The sequence below is a fragment of the Python bivittatus genome, unplaced genomic scaffold (genome assembly GCF_059951505.1).
Source record: "Python bivittatus isolate LINGU-HERP-01145 unplaced genomic scaffold, Pbiv_v1 ctg000840_np1212, whole genome shotgun sequence".
NCBI classification, from domain to species: Eukaryota; Metazoa; Chordata; class Lepidosauria; order Squamata; family Pythonidae; genus Python; species Python bivittatus.
Window position 1 is genome coordinate 9,564,920 of NW_028277113.1, and position 17,532 is coordinate 9,582,451.

At 38.8% G+C, this 17,532-nt stretch overlaps 1 protein-coding gene across 1 annotated transcript in view; it reads left to right on the top strand.

The window, feature by feature from the left end:
• Positions 1-17,532, top strand: part of CDH20 (cadherin 20) — a 56,172-nt gene that overhangs the window by 17,227 nt on the left and 21,413 nt on the right. The window contains exons 2-6 of the mRNA XM_007430841.3: positions 3,450-3,744; positions 4,876-4,995; positions 7,209-7,376; positions 11,460-11,647; positions 13,490-13,743. Of these exons, the coding sequence (XP_007430903.3) occupies positions 3,450-3,744; positions 4,876-4,995; positions 7,209-7,376; positions 11,460-11,647; positions 13,490-13,743 (1,025 nt within the window). The remainder of the gene's footprint in view (positions 1-3,449; positions 3,745-4,875; positions 4,996-7,208; positions 7,377-11,459; positions 11,648-13,489; positions 13,744-17,532) is intronic.

A 17,532-nucleotide genomic window follows, 5' to 3' on the forward strand; every position in this document is an offset into this window, starting at 1 on the left:
TGATTCTGGTGTGCTGTGATATCTTGTTTTTCAACTTTTTTTCTACCAGCACATGTAAACTCTGGAAAGGCAAACAATATTATTGATAACAGATGTCTATTAACTCCTCCATTGCTAGTTATGGTTCCACAAGCTTTTTAATCAAGCCACAAATTATGTTACATTTAATATTTATTCAATTATTTTTCCAAGGCAAAGGTGGGCTTGTTATTAATTGAATTGTTCTTCTTGTTTTTGTAAAAGATAATGGGTACTCTATTTTGCTGATCTATGTTTTTGTCTCACAGATTATCAATGTGTACTCAGAACTAATTAATTACCAGGCAGTGTGTTAATTCATTAACTCCGGTTAACATTTTATCATGCGTTATCATCTGTAGCAGCTGTGCTAGTGCATAAAGATGTTCCAAACTACGGTATTTGCCTTATCCTCTTTTTTAAACAATGTCCACTTTATAACTGTATCATTTCTTCTTAGCTTAACTATATTCTGTGAAATCAATTCACTGCCACAGTGCTATTTTTGTACTTTAGATTTAATCTTGGATAACTAGGAAGTATTGATTAGGAGTAGCACATTAGAATATAATGCAAAGAATTAATTGCTTTGGATGGAATATATAGACCTCCTAATAGCTTTATTTTTTTTTCTATGACTTATTTCATGTGTACATCTTTATGATTCACTGGCTAATGGCAGTTTGATGGGATAGGGAAAAGGAAAGGGCAGTAGGATGAGGAGTTATAGTGCTTTTTCCTAACTCCAGTGCTTTGTTTTTCCTTCCACCACTGAGGCCACTGTAGATCAAGAGCTATGTACTTTTCTAAACCCAGGCTATTAGGAACTGCTCCCACATCACCCTTGTCCTTTCCCTGAGACAGACTTCAAAGCTTCTTCTATGGTATTGAGATACCCCAAGAGATGTGATGACCAGTAATTAGACAGAAGTCTTCATGTCATATTGCTTCTGAAATATTGCCATTAAGAAGCTTTCCTACCTTCCCACTGTGATATCCCTTAGTGCCAAGCAAAGACAATTTGATGTTCCTAAGCTTTTTTAATTTCCTATATTTTAAACCTATATTGTTTTACTGTCATTAAGATAGGTTGAGGGGTGGGGTATGGGGATATGTGCATGAACTCATGCGTGCTTTTTGAGCTCTGTTTATTCTTGTGTATTTTATTATTCTTTTAAGGTAATCGTTTTTGTGTTGTATTCATGTACACCCTAGAAATATTTATATGTACATTTATTATAGGCTGGATCCAGTGTACATCAGCTCTGCCAGATAACAAAAATAATCAGCCCATTCTTTATTTGCAGTGAAAAAGATGTGCAAATAATTAAAATCTATTTTTATATATTAAATTACAATTTACATAAATTAGATACAGAGGGAGAGATAATAGGAAAGGATATATATCCATAAATTTCAGTATGCCCCATATTGAATGGTCTTCAGGGAAGAGGGAAGAAATCACTCTTTTAGAAGGAGATATCAGAATTTTTTTTACAACCCTTGACTTCCAGGGGGAGCTGGAAGCCTTTTGCTCCTTCTCTATGGGGTCTGTGTTAGTGATGATAGTTAAGTCATCCAGTCAAAGAACTGGTAGGCAGGTTTTGCCTCTTTTACAATATTATTCTTAAATATTGTGCATTGCTTTCCTCTATAGGAATTAATAATAGCCATTCATTCAATGTGTTCCCTGTTTTGAGTGTCCCCAATCACAGCTTGTTCCATAGAATCATGCCATCTCTTTATTTATAGCCTGCCCCCTGTTACATGTCATAGTTATACTACCGCAACCTTGCCCAGCCTGACAGCCTCCAATGTGCTTTTGGACAGCAATTGTGATCATTCATAGCAACTATATTTGCTGAGGATGATGGAAGGTTACCAGACTGAATAAGGCTTTGGCTACCATTAAGGGACATGACACTTTTCAGCATCACATAAGAAGACACCTATTACTCCAAAAAAACTTGCAGTTTATAGAGAAATCTTCACAATCTGGAGAAAACATGGCATGAGGGAAATGCAATAAGCACAAACTGTAATGTATATTTTTGATATTGTTTATTTGGTGATGATGAGCCCAGATTATTTTTTTATCTCATAGCCAAAAGAGTTGGTACTTTTTTTCCTGTCTCAATTGCTCATATAATGGACAGCAACTAACCTTTGTTTTTTAGATTTTTGAATTTCTAAATTATTTGTACTTTGTCAATCAGTTCCATATCAGGATATGTCTATGAAAATTATACTTTCATTTATTCTCAGTTCTACTTTCAAGCACTGAGAATAAACATAAGTCTGAATGTTTGACCTTTGCTATGAATGACTCTTCTTCCTCCCTCCTCCACTAATTCTAACATATTAACCCAAAGAACCTGAATATACATCTCATTTCTGAGTAACGTTAGTTCCCCAACTGTAATGTTAGTTCCCCAACTTTCCTGGATCAGGATGCCCTTCGAACAGTCATTCATGCCCTTGTTATCTCCTATAGACTACTGCAATACACTCTACACAGGGCTACCCTTGAAGAGTATCCAGAAGCTACAGCTGGTCCAGAATGCAGCTGTGCGGGCTATTTTTGGAGCCCCAAGAAGGGCCCACATAACGCCGTTGCTCCATGAGCTGCATTGGGTACCAGTCTGCTTCTGGGTCCAATTCAAGGTGTTGGTTATCACCTTTAAAGCCCTACATGGCATGGGACCAGGTTACCTAAGGGACCCCCTCTTCCCCATGACTTCAACCCGTCCCACTCAATCACACAGAGAGGACATGCTTTGGACCCCCGCAGTAAAAGAACTTCAATTAGCAGGGTCCAGAAGGTGGGCCTTCTCTTTGGTAGCCCCTGCTCTCTGGAATATTCTGCCCCCAGAGGTGAGATTGGCCCCCTCACTCCTGGCCTTCCGGAGGGCTTTAAAGACCTGGCTCTGCCACTTGGCCTGGGGTGGGGAAGGAATACTTCAAGCGTGGAGTTGGCTAGCCCCATAGATGCTTGCTGTCTTCAGCCCCAGATCCTTCATCATTTTCTTGGACTCTTTTTCTCTTTTTTAGTAATGTTTTTAAATTTTTAAGTTTTATGTATTTATATGTATTTATGGTTTTAATGTTTTGTGGGAACCACCCAAAGTCCCCCACTGGGGGGAGATGAGCGGGGAGAAATTTAGTAAATAAATAAATAATATTACTTACCATATGTCAGGTTGTGTCATAAGAATCTGTGGAATGTGGAACAGGAAACAGTTTGTCAACTAAAGGAAATGCCATAAAGCTGCTGTTGCTGCTGATAACAATAACAACAACAACAGCCAAAATTACAATATTTAAACTTGCTGGTCCTTTTGTACCACATGATCACAAACATCCTAAAGTAAATTCATTAAATAACTCCTCATGACTACTATGCACCAATTATATTTCATTTCTTTTTGCAGCTCCATTCTGATATGGACAGAGGAGATGGATCGATCAAATATATTCTCTCAGGAGAAGGAGCAGGAATTGTTTTTACTATTGATGACACTACTGGAGATATCCATGCCATTCAGAGACTAGATCGAGAAGAAAGGTCTCAGTATACCTTAAGGGCCCAAGCCTTGGACAGACGAACAGGCAGACCAATGGAACCAGAATCTGAATTTATCATCAAAATCCAAGATATCAATGATAATGAACCCAAATTCCTAGATGGACCATATGTTGCTTCAGTTCCAGAAATGTCACCAGTGGGTAAGGAGAACTTAAAGAACTTATTTTTGGTGTGTGTGAAACCATGCAGTAAATACACTTGATAAATATTTGCTCTTTATTCCGTCTCTTTGACAGAAACAATTGGGTTTGTTTGTTTGTCTTATATCTCAGCTTTCATTTAAGGGCTTGAGACATCATACATAATGTTTCCTCCTCTTATTTTTCCCAAAAATAACAACTCTTTGAGGTAGGTTGAACTGAGAGCGACTGACCCAAAGTCACCCAGTGAGCTGTTGCAGCTGAGGGTGGACTAGATCCTGGATCTCCCCACATCTAGTCCAACACCTTAGACACAACACAACCATGCAGAAAGAAGAATAAAAATTAGATGTACAATTTAGAGTGTAATTTCAGGGAAGTCAGAGCACAAGCAGGGAAGAAGAATGGTAGTTATAAAGACTGGTTCTTGTGGAGCAAGTCTAGTTTTTGTGAATGATCCTCAAGATCTGCTGAAATTCTCCTGCCAGGATGATTGGGGGAGAAAGATCATACTGTGTAGCATTAAGTTCAGATCATCTCCAGAAATAAGAATTCTGTATTATCTTTAGGAAAGTCATCCTGCTATATGAATATAGTCAGTGGCCTCTTCATTTTCATTACACTTTGCATCAATTAGGGTACACTTTTCATCAGCTGACAAAACAGAAACCCTAATGGAGCCATGAGTGATGGTGTTAGTGATAGTACACTGTTTTGCTTCTAGGATTAGAAATCGTGCAGATATACACATAGTTGTAAAAAGATTTCTGAAGATTCACTCCACTTTTTCTTTTTCTTATAAAATAATGAGTATGCAGTATTTTAAATATGCATTTTAAAGCAATAAAACATACAAGATAGAAAGGAGGAGGCAAAAGAATACCAAGTAAAGACCCACATAACTCTTAACAGAGCACCAACAAGGTGTCGTTTCACTGCAGATTGCTTTCTGATGTGTAATGAATTTATACCATCATTCTCATTAGTGCTAATGACTCTTGAGTGCAATTTTCTTAAGAATCAAAAAGAGAATCTTCTCATGAGCAAAGGTTACAATTCACTGATCCTTGTTAGATCTGTGTCCTCTCTCCCCACTACAAATCTAATAAGGCTCTGCACTGTTTTTGTCAGGCACCTCTGTTATCCAAGTGACAGCAACAGATGCTGATGATCCTACCTATGGGAACAGTGCCAGAGTAGTCTACAGTGTTCTCCAAGGACAGCCATATTTCTCTGTGGACTCCAGAACAGGTAATTTCATCCAAAATCATCCCCAAATGTGACATTTCCCCTTAGCTGTCATGGCGTATTCAGCCTGGGCTTCATCAGCAAAAACCAAATGGTCAGTAACCATGTGCCCCATCGTTTTTTACTAAAGCACCAAGCACTAAAGCATTGAACACACCAGTGAGAAATAACAGGACTGGTTTGGCGAAAAGGGCAGATGAATACAGCACTATTAATTTGAGTAAATGCTGTATCAAACTCTAATAGAACTCCTGCAAAGTATGCAAGGAAATCAAGGTTAAACGAAGCACATACAAAACATGTGATTGGTATAAAAATACAATTTTCCCACTAGAAGCAGTGGCTTATTATGTCTTTCAAGGTCAGTGGAGAGAGGCAGGTGGCAGGCAAAGATCTGATTATACAGATGAACAGCAGTATAATACTGCTGAGTATTAATGCTACTACTACACTACTAATATCTAAAAGAATAAAACATTAAAGAACTCATACCTTAGTCACCTCTGGGCTGGATGATTGTAATGCACTGTACATGGGGCTGCCCTTCAAGAGCCTTCAGAAGCTGCAGCTGGTCCAAAATGCAGTAGTGTGGGTGGTTTGGGGCATTTCATGTTATGTCCACATGATGCCTCTGCTCCGCAAGCTGTATTGGCTTCCAGATGTTATTCAGGGCACTAGTTGTCACCTATAAAGCCCTACATGGCATTGGGCCAGGATACTTGTGGGACAGTCTCATTCATTTCTCCTCACCCCACCAAAACCGGCAGGATTGTAATGGTCCAGGCCCCTTCCATCAAGAAATGTCAGCTTGTGGGACCTAGGTGTTGTGTCTTCTCTCCTACAGCAGCTGCCTTATGGAACAGCACTTTCCCCCCACCCCTAAGAGATCAGTCTGTCCTTGATCCTTCTGGTCTTTTGTAGGGCATTAAAGACCTGAATGTTTCCTCAGGCACTGGGGCTGAGCAATTAAACCAGTCCTTTTGGTAGATTTGTTGTTTGACTTGTATGGATTAATATTGGATTTTTAGGCCCAGACATATCTTATGTTTTATGTTATGTTACTGTCTGTTGTTATGTTATTACTGTTGTTGTTATAGGTTTCTATTTTTTCTTTATTTAATCCTGTGTGCCACCCAGACTCACTGGTGTAAAATGGGCAGCTACCTAAATTGTTAAATAAAATAAAATAAAAATAGTGGTGAATTTGAAAACCTATATTTAAATCCTGTTCAGCCATGAAACAGCCAGGAGATCTTATGGATTTCTGACTGCTGTTCTATACACAAGGGCAACATTATTCAGTAAAGGTAGCAGTTGATCTTTGGCAGGATTTATCAGAAAAACCATGCTGCCCCCTCATGTTCTCTTTCAGTAAATTGATTTCCATAACCCCAGATGCTAATTAGAGATGGGAAAATCTTGTCTTTATTTCTATGAATATTACCGTCTTCTTGTATTCTCAAGAGTAGAGATGCTGTTCTATTGTGCAGATCCAAGTTCCGTTGCACATGAGATACTTATTAATTGCAATTGGCCTAATTGCTCATCAGGTTCCAGGGGGGAAGTGTTGGCATATCTTTAAGCAGTGTGGGAGCATCATAATAAAGTTCTGAAGCATTGTTTGTGTAACAGCCTGAACACCCAGTCAAAATGTCTTAAATGGATCCGACAATGACATATTGACTTCCTTACAGCATCAAATATGCATGCTGTTAAGATCAGAAAGGTAATGTTTATTTAAAAAGAAATTGCATTATAACTAATTAAATAACAAGTATTTTATTCAAATCATTATGAATTAAATGCATATGCATATTGGATCTCTGAGTAGATAAGAAAAAAGTATGAGATATTTCAAATAGTAATTACCATTTAATGGTAACTGGAAAGCTTGTTTTTAATGTTTCTTTTACATTTCCTAGTAAAAAACTAAATTCTTCTTCAAAAATAAATAGGGTTTCCTACTAGAATCTCAATAAGAAGAGAGATTCACTATCTTCCTTGATAACCCTTCACAGCAATTGCTTTAGGGAATCAAAAACGATATCAACAAAGTCAGTCCTCTGTTGATAAAAGATCATTCTTTCTGGGAAATCTTTTAAATAATTATTTTGGAAAGGCAATATTTTCAAATCAAGGCTAACTCCAGTTAATTTCAGAGATATTATTATTTAGTAAATTGTCTTTTTCTGTGTTATTCTCTGTGGTTTCCATAGGCTTAATTAGGACAGCACTAATGAACATGGACAGAGAAGCAAAGGAATACTACGAAGTTATTATCCAAGCCAAAGACATGGGTGGACAGCTGGGAGGATTAGCCGGAACAACCACAGTCAATATTTCTCTCTCTGATGTTAATGATAATCCACCCAGATTTCCACAGAGTAAGTACCATCCATTTTTTGTATTTTGGTGTCCCTCAGCTTCTCAACAGATGTCTCAATCTGAAGGTATGCTTCAGATGATACATTACGATTTGTTATCTACTTGCTACCCAGGGAGTATTGGCTATAATCTGAAAATCTCTGGGAAGTTATTCCAAGAAGAAGTCGTTCTTTTATTTTATTTATTTATTTTGGATAATAAAATCTGGTTTGTTCACCTTTTGTATTTATTAGTATGTGAGGCACATCAAAAGTAACAGCAAGATAAATCCCTGCACCAAAAGCTTACAATGTAAAGTATAAGACAAAGAAGCAAAAGGTGGGAAAGAGAGGCAAAGATAATGACCCTGAAAATGAAAGTATGTCATGAAACATGTTTATTCTTGTAAGACAATCTGAGCCACTGCCAGGTGCTGAAAAGAGTTTAGCCACAGCTTGAGAGAGCAAGGAAGCCTCTTTCCCTTAAAAATGGTATTTCCTTTGGTCCTTTATCATTAACAATTACTCACCCAACCCTATTTTAACATTCCGGGATGCTATCCCTCCCTCAAATATTATTGCAATCTTCTAAGGGTTTTGGAGCCCAGAAATGCCACTCCCCAAATGTCTAGGCAAAATCTCTCGATCCAGCATTATGTGAAATGGTGCGTACTTTTCAAGGAAGGGGAGGTGGCATGAAACAGAAAAAGAAATGAGGGAAAAAATAGAGGGAATTGTATGTACCCTGGGTGATGAGAAAAATGATAATAGATGTAGCAACAAGGAACTGGGGAGAGAAGAAAAGGAAGATGATGAAGGAAGTTAGATTTGGAGGAGAGTAACATGACATCAGCTTCTTATGTGAAACTGGGGGCTGAAGGAACTGTGGGAAGATTGTGACCTGGAAAATTGAGAAAATAGGAACAAAAAACTCCATAGTGTAACTTTAATTGTGTTATTGAAGAAAAGATCAAAGTTTTAAGAAGAGTTGAGAATAGAGGCAGCAACGCTTGAAAAGCAAACAAAGGCACTGAAAACATCCTAAAGAAATTGTTCATATGATTGTTGCTGTTCTTAAGCTTCTTTGTATTGTTGTTCTTAAGCTTCTTTATTACTTCTTTGGTATCTATTTACTATTTGATCTGGATCAGCTAGGATAGGTCAGATCCTCTTCTTTTGGTACCAGGTATGCCCAGAAGACCCCTTGGGGAATGGGGGCCAGAAGAAGAACCAACTCCACCAGCATAGTCATCACCCTCATGCAGGCAAGCCTGCCCAGGCAGTCCCAAGGCAGCCTCAGAGCTATGCCAAGTGCCTAATGCTGGGCCTAGTGAATCTTGCCCAGGTGCATCTGTAGGCAGCCAATGAAAGTAATTCTGCTCAGGCACTTGTGTCTTTGGGCCTGGGCAGTAAATGTAGCAGGCATGCTGGGTGCTGCTGCAAGCATTCCTCAATGTTTTCCACCAGCCCAGGCTAAGCCTGTCATTGTGGCAAGAAGGGGGTAACAGCATCTAATCCCAGCTCAGCAACAGGGTCCCCAGGGCCTAGTCTCATCCAATATTCAGGGTTGTCATAAGGGGACAGGGGACTGGAGTGGCCAGCCTGGAGCAGAAACTGGGACCAGCTCCTTTGGAATATGTGTTGTGGGGGGATGTGCCAGTTAGAGGGGTCAGTGCCGTTGCAGTCCCCATCTAGGTGCAGTTTGGGCAATGGGTAAGGAAAAGCCTTGGAGCTCTACAGAGAACAGCTTCTTAGTTTGGTCCTGCAGTGGAGCATAGCTGATAAGAACCACACCATGAGCACATCCTTGTTTCTGCCAACTGGAGAGGAATGGAATTCCCCCTCCTCACTGGAATGCATATTCCCCTTTCATCCAAGCTCACCAAGGTTTGCTGAGACACCTCAGCAGCCACCGCTGCTACTTCCCACCTCGCCTCCTCCCTTGCTGAAGCAGCCATTCTCTTGCAGTCTTCTCTGCTGTTGACCCCTCTGGGTAGGGCAGTCAGAGGGAAGCCCCTGGGAGTGGATATAAAGGCAGCAGGCAGAGCAACATAGGCTGAAGTATACAAAACAGGAATGGTGGCAAGTGTGGCTGGCGAATGAATAAGAAGCAAGAGGAGTTCAAGGAGCAGTAAATCACACCATCACCCTTGGCAGCATGAATACTGACAACAATTCAGCTTTGGGTGCCTCAGCTTAACTTGGACATGCACAGCCGGATCATTGCCAGACTGCACTTCCACTCTCCTTAGACAAGCCAACAGCCAACCTATCCAGGAGCGTATTTTGCTCATGACTTACAATGTGAGAAGCCCTGTTTTAGTTAAAGGCCAGAACTGAAGAGCTGGACAAGAAGAAATCCTTTTTTATAAGGCTTCTGCCTTGTGTAAGTATAGGTTGGTCTTAGATCACAGTTGCTGTAAAGCTTATTTTCAGTTCTAAAAAACAGGCCATTTAAGAAATATTCAGCAATTACTGATATAGAGGGGGATGTGGGGAAGGCGGGAAACATATATATTGTTGTAGCTGATCTCGAAAAAGCTAAGCAGATAGATGCCACTAGTCCTTGGACAGGAGACCACTACAAATGACAGGGCTGTAGGCTAGGTAGGACTTTGAAAAAAATCTCTGGAAGAAAGCAGCAACCAACTGCTTCCATGTTCTTGCCAAAAAAGCTTTCCAGATGTTTCCCTGTTATAATCAGCAGTCCAGCTCAATCTGCAGGAGACTGATCTGTGTGTGTGAATGTGTATGGATATGGATATATAGCTCCAAAAAAATTCTCATTTATTTACATTTTTAAGCCTCCAGAAATTGCCAGAAGAGACTCACTTGTTGTCCTCCCAAATGCATCTGTAGGGCCTGTTATTTCCTGATGGTAATCTGTTGCAGCCCAAACATCCAAGAGTCTGGGAACATTTAACAAGCTAACACATTTAGGGAGCAACATGATGGGAGAGATCAGTTTGAGAAAATATAGAAGAAATCATCTTCAGCCCTTACTGCAATAAGCAGGATATGATGGTTGAACCATCATAGAATCTCCTCCACAATAATCTACGGTCAGGTAACAGGGGCTTTTGAGGACTAGAGGCCAATACTCTGCACTTTGTGAATGCTGATGATACTTTTTATAAATGTAATGGTGTTTGTGGTGAGGGAAGGAACACTTTTTCTTCTCATAAGAAGTTCTGTCACTTCTACTGGCAATCGACTCAGTGCTTCTCAGATCAAATTTAATTTGTGACTCCACATGATAATAATACACCACCATTCCTCTCTGCTATTCTAGCCCGAAAGCTTATGATAATAAATTGTATCATCCCCAATATCTAAAGACGATAAATAGCAGAGCTAAAAAATAATACAGCATGAGTTGGTAGCAAAAGAAATCAATTCAAGTTTCATGAAGATCAAAGGGCTGGAGGAGGATTTTTAGCACTGCAGATTTCTCAGTTCCCATTAGGCTTTAATGGTATGCAACAGCTGCCACAAGAAACAAGAATATTTTGACAAGAACGACATAATATGTTTCCAATGTGCTGGGAAGCTGGCTGAAACTCAGCAAATTGGAGTTATTTGTGTTTGGTCTTTGTCCAGGGAAACTGGCTTTGTAAATTCTTACCCAGCAGAAAGAACATTCAGACCTGATTCTCTACAGCCTTCTTGACACTGACTGGTGCATTCCACGTCTGTAAATCTTTCGTTCATTTATATCATTAGGGTACAGTTTCATCCAAATTAAACAGTCAGTGTGATATAGAAGTTAACATTTTGGACTAGCACCAAGGAGACCCTCAGTCCAAGTCCACCCTCAGCCACGTAAATTCAGTGGGTGATCTGGGGCTAATGCCTTGCTCTCAGTCCAACCTTCTTCACAGGATGGTTGTTATGGGGAAAAATGAGAGAAGTGAGCATTATCTATTAATTCAATCTCATGAATGAAAGGTAGGATATAAATCTTGGCAAATAAGTCATTTGTTTAAATTCTCCCACGGAAATCTTTAGGTGTTTATCTTTGCTTGGATTGTTTCCAAATTTATTTGTTGTTGACATTGCTTTTTTTTTTTTCCTTCCTTTTCTCATTTAATTTATTTTCTCCAGAGCATTATCAGTTGAGCGTACTGGAATCTGCTCCAGTCAGTTCTACTGTGGGTCGTGTTCTTGCTAAAGACTTGGACGAAGGCATTAATGCTGAGATGAAATACAGCTTTGTGGATGGAGATGGATTGGATGTCTTTGATATTACCACTGATCCTAATTACCAAGTTGGCATCATCACTGTGAGAAAGGTAAACAGTTATGTTTCTCAAAAATGTCCAACCACTTTTGGACACAAAACTATCGGTATATATGCGGCAAGTCTCTTCTGGCCCGTAAGTTGATTTACTGAAGCCTCTTCAAACATAACACACCATTGCAAGAAGTAACTCTTTCTCCATCTTTCAGATTAAGTGCTGATAAAGTGAGGCATTCTGCATGCGTGCTTTTACTTTGCCAAGGGGCAAACAAATTGCATTCTTGCAGTAAGCTTAAGGAAGGACTTGTCCATTCCCATTTTATTCTCTCAACAGTCCTAGGTGATGGGTTAGTTTGAAAGATAGTGACCTAACCATGGTCACCTAGTAAGCATTCAAGGCCAAACAGAGATTGCAAACTTTGCTAGTTCTTGTCTTGAAAGGACATGACTTGTATCAGAAGGAGTGGAAAAACAGGTCTTCCCTTTCCATATCACTCTCCAAGCTGATAATCTTGCTTTGTGTTCTGAATTTGGTTTGCAAACATCACCAGGGTTTGCAAAACTTCAGAAGGGTTAACAGTAGCTGGCAGAGGGACATTTGAGAAAGAAATTATGCAGATTGGAGAAGAATTACTACTCTCTTAACTTCCCAGATTCTTGGTTACATCCAGCGTACTGAGCAATTTGCATATATATGTATACAATGTACATACAGTAGCTGTCACAGAGATGTGAATGCATGCCTATAGTTTCCTATAAACTTGGATTTGACATTGCTCAGTGTATGATTGTGAAAATATGGATAGGGAACAAAAATGAACTTCTTCCCAATTAGAGATTGTTTCTAAAACCAATAACTTCTGAAACTAGCAGACCTTTTATTTTGGTCAAGGTCTGTGCCAATTAAAAGGATTCCACTTTGCTAATATTCAGCAAAGTATCCATTACTGTATGTAAAAGTAAAGAGCATATAACCACTGCATTCTTGGAAATTAAGTTACCAGCTGGAGGCCTTGTGTTTAAGATCTTTGCAACCCCCATTTCCACATCCACTTTTATGAAGATTCTTTGGTCATTCCTAGAGCTTGCTTTGCTGTTGTCATGAGGATTCTTTTCAATTATCCTTTTACTGTTACACATAAAAAGCACACATTACGTATCAGTGCAATACAATTATCGGTGTCATTTTCTTCTGCGGTAGAATGTACCCAGCAAAAAGGCATGAAAGCTCAGCATGGAACAGAATTTGATCTGCAAAAGGGAGCACCTAGCATGATACTTTTCATTTTATTTCATTTGCTCTGTAATAAAGACCTCTCCTTAAGAATTTCAGCAATAATAATAGAAGGCTTATAAACTATCCAAATATAACATATTTGAAACTCATTAGTTTCAGTGAAATGCTAAAGCATGTGCATAACTCCATTAACATCAGAGGAATTAATAGTGTATCAGCACAGATGACTGTAGCCATTAAAATATAAAAATGTGCAGTCTATGTAATACTTCTAGTATAGTCTTAGTGTGATCGCTTCTACTAATCCTGAACATTATTCTCTAAATGCTGGTCCTGATAGAATAGTTATTTTATTGTATTTAACCAGTGTGATGAATCCGAACTGTCCCTGGCTTCCTTCAGTTTACCAAAAACTGTGCATTTTCTTCAGAAATAGAATGGAAAGAACTTGAGACTTCAAACATTTAAATAACAGAGTCACACAGGTCTCCCCAACAACATGCGTGGATAAGCTTAGACATTTCAACAGTACAAATTGAAATGAAAATGGAAGTGGAATGCTTTCTTTTAAGAGTATTGATAAGTATTGATAAGTTCGTTTCAGTTGCTGAGATTGCTTTATAACTGTGTCTTCTATTTCTTCCTCTCGCCTTTCAGCCACTGAGCTTTGAGACCAAGAAAAGTTACACTTTAAAAGTGGAAGGTGCCAATCCACACCTAGAAATGCGTTTCTTGAATCTAGGTCCGTTTCGTGACACTACGACTGTGCACATCAGTGTGGAAGATGTGGATGAACCTCCAGTCTTTGAGCCTAGCTTTTATTTTGTGGAGGTACCTGAAGATGTGGACATTGGGACCACCATACAAATGATATATGCCAAGGACCCTGATGTGATCAACAACTCAATCAGGTTTTTTTTCCCTTAATCATTCTGATGCCCATTATGTTAACTCCTTGGATTCTCAGTGTGGTTGAATAATGGGGGTTCGCAATGCCAATTGAAATATGATATCAAGTTGTACATTCTTTTGTTATTTTGGGGCAGTTTATTCTGTCAAAATCATCACCACATTACCCTTTGAATCAGAGTCAACATTTATTAAGACCTGTCTCTCCACTACATGAAAGTTAATCTACTACCATCGTAGCACAGATACCGTGGAGACTGCAGGCCACTATGGGATTTCAAAGATTTTATGTGATGAGAAGAATAGTTTGTGCGATCAACATTCCATCCTGCACAGTGTCTTTGCATGGCAAACATAGTATGTGGCTCACCATGTTATTCCAAAGGATACATTCCTAAAAAGCTGCACATTCCTAGAAATAGGAAGAGTAAGAAATTAGAAAAATTATAGTATTCCAGATGTTAAAGCATGGCTTTTGGAAATGTGTAACTAATCTGTCCTGGAAAAGGCAATATTTGTGGAGTCTTTGGGGTTCTCTGAGCTTGGTTGTTTTCGTGCAAATGTTTCGTTACCCGGCTAGGTAACACCTTCAGTGCTAAAATGGAATGGGGTTTGCTCTCTGTTGACATACAGTGGCCTGCCCTGCCAGTGTTGGTGGGGGTGGGGGTTTTGTTTTGTTTTATTTTTTCCCTCTGATAGTTGCTTGATTAGGGTATTGTTTACTGCTGATTGTATGTCTGGTGATAATCTTGGTGTTAATCTCTGCTTATCTGGGTGATGACTGCCGGTGAGGAGATGTTCTGGTCTTTTGTTTTCCTTTTATTGTCTCTTTTGAATAGTGTGTAGATGTTGTTTATCTCTATGTGCCTGTTGATGGCTGCCTTGTCTGAATACCAAGCTTCCAGGAATTCCTTCGCATTTTTGGATTTAGCTTGGTCTAAGATGCTGACAGTTTCCCAATTGAAACTATGGTTAAATCTGTCCACGTGTTGTGAGATTAAGGAGTTTTCATCATGTCTCCTAACTGCTAGTTGGTGTTCATGGATATGCTCTGCTAGCCTTCTGCCTGTCTGTCCTACACAGTGGTTGTTACAGTCCTTACACTGTATGTTGTAGATGACTCCTGTTTTTTCTTCTTGGGCTACTGGGTCTTTTGGTTTGCTTAAGATGTTTTGGAGGGCTTTAGTTGGTTAGTGTGCTACGGAGATGCCATGTGGTGTAATGATGTATGGCAGTGTTATCCTTTTCATAGCTTGTGTTGGTTGTGTTGTAGTAGGTTGAGTGGTCAGGCACTTTCTGATAAAGTTGCATGGATATCCATTTTGTTGGAAGATGTTGTATAGGTGATCTGTTTCTTTTTCTGCTGTTCTGGGTTGCTGCAGTGCATTTGTGCTCATTTGAATGATGTTCTTACACAGCTCCTCTTGTGGGAGGTTGGGTTGTTAGTTTGGTAATGGAGTACTTGATTAGTGTGGGTTGTCTTGTGATAGACTTGGGTTTCTAATTTGCTGTTCTTTCCTCTCCTGATGAGGATATCCAGGAAGGGTAGCGTGTTGTTGTTTTCTTCCTCTCTGGTGAATTTTATTCCTTTGAAGAAGTTTCATGTGTCCTCTCTAGTTTTCCCTTTTTTATTATAACAAAGGTGTCATCTACATACTGGATCCATACTTTAGGTTGTATGTGTGGAAGTGCTATAGTTTCTAGGCATTGCATTACAATCTCTACTATGAGACCTGACAGTGGTGATCCCATGGGTGTGCCTCTGATTTGTTGGTATATTTGTCCATCAGACCAAAAATAGGTAGTGAGGCAGAGGCTGATGAGGTCCATGATTCTGGGTATTTCGATCTGGGTGTATTTGGTTAGGTTGGGTGTGTTGTGTAGTACTGCTGATATGGATTCTTTTGCTAGTTCTGGGTTTATGGATGTAAAGAGTGCTGTGACATTAAATGAGACCATAATTTCATCTTCATCTATGTGTACATCTTTGATTTTCTGGAGGCACTGTAGTGAGGAGTTGATAGAATATTTGCTCTTCTCTGAGAGATGTCCAAGCTTTTTTGTCCAAGCTTCTTTCTCTATGTTGTATGTTGGAGTCCCTGGTAAAGACACAATTGGTCGAAGTCCCTGGTAAAGATACAATTGGTCAAAGAGGTATGTCAGGCTTGTGTATTTTTGGCTGTCCATAGAAACATGAGAGGATGGGTTCACTGCTTTTCATCTGCCACTGTTCTTCTTTTGTGATTTGGCCTTTCTTGGTTAGGTCGTTAAGGGTTCCTCTTGATTAGGTTGTCTAGTTTCTGTATTGGGTTGGTGTTTAACCCTGAGCTACACATATTCTCTTCTATTGGTAAGGCAATATTTTTCACGAACCAAAGAATAAAGCAATATGTTCTTCTTTGGCAAAGATAAACCAGGGATTATCTATAAATTTAATATATAAGGAATATTTTTAGCTTGTCTGTTTTTTTTTTCCTTCTCTATTCTTCTTCTGATTTATATCATTTTTTTTTAAATTTAAGGATTTCTTATTTTAATGTTGCTATTTTAGTGTATCTTGGTGTTTTGTTTATATTTTGTATTCTTCTAAAGATTAATAAAATAATAAATAAACAATTCCCATAATCCAAGGAAAAAATGCAGCTTACATTCTTCCCATGAATAAAACTCCATAGTTGTAATGTATGATGTTGATAGTATGAATCAACTAAATTTCATTTTTGCTTTGAATAAACATATAAAATTGTCTCCTCTCTGCTGACAAAGTGGTGCCTACTTTACTATTTTCAGAGGAGTCCTTATCAACATCATATTAATCCATGCATTATCCTGTTGTACCCTCTAATTGCTGTGTATATCCTTTCTTTTTCTCTTCAAAAAGAAGGGATATACACATAATCACAATAATCAAGGGGGATCCTTAAAGGAGCTGTTGATTTGCTACCACCTTTTTCTGATTTGGAAATTCAGGAGGGAGAAAGGGAGTCTGTGTGTGTGTGTGGGCATGTTAACTGACTTGGTGGAATGTGGGGAAAATAAAAAGCAAAACAGTCACTATTTTTTAGAGTTTGAAAAAAAATCAAATTAACACTTATGACATAATTTAAAATTATTGTTAACCAGCTCCCTGAAAATTACAACTTAGGTTAACTCCTTTAGTATATTCTCCTAGAGAGATGAATATTTAGAATATTCTTATACCAAGATTACCCTTAGTTAGTACCTTATATTGTCAAAAGGCTGCTAATCTTTACATTTCCTGGGAATAAATATCTATCCTAAGATCTCTAACTCTGACAGTTGGAAGAGTCCTTTCAGCTTGGACTCTGAACCTCTCTCAGACCTATCCTTCTACTCACACCTCCCGGATCTTCAGTCCCTACTCCCTCCAGATATGAAACTTGGAGGAGGTGCCTTATATTCTAATAGTCCATCATCAGACATCCTATGCACTGAGTTGGTTTATTTTATAAGGAAAACATGATATTGATAATATTTCTAATATAGTTTACATGGGTGATGGGAAAAAGACCATGAAAGATTTTTTTAAACTATAAAGCACATTACAGCCATTAGTACTTAACCAGCATAAAAAGAAATCTATTGCTTTCCCAACTTAGCAGAACACACACAAGTCCCTAGTCTTCTATACTGTTTAAAAGATAACATGACAGGATTATATCTATATCTGCAAAACCTTCTTTCCCAGGGTTCGCTATTCCTTGAAATTTTCTCACCTAATAGCTCTGTTCAGGCAGTATACAATCAGAAACACTTACCACTCCCCACTG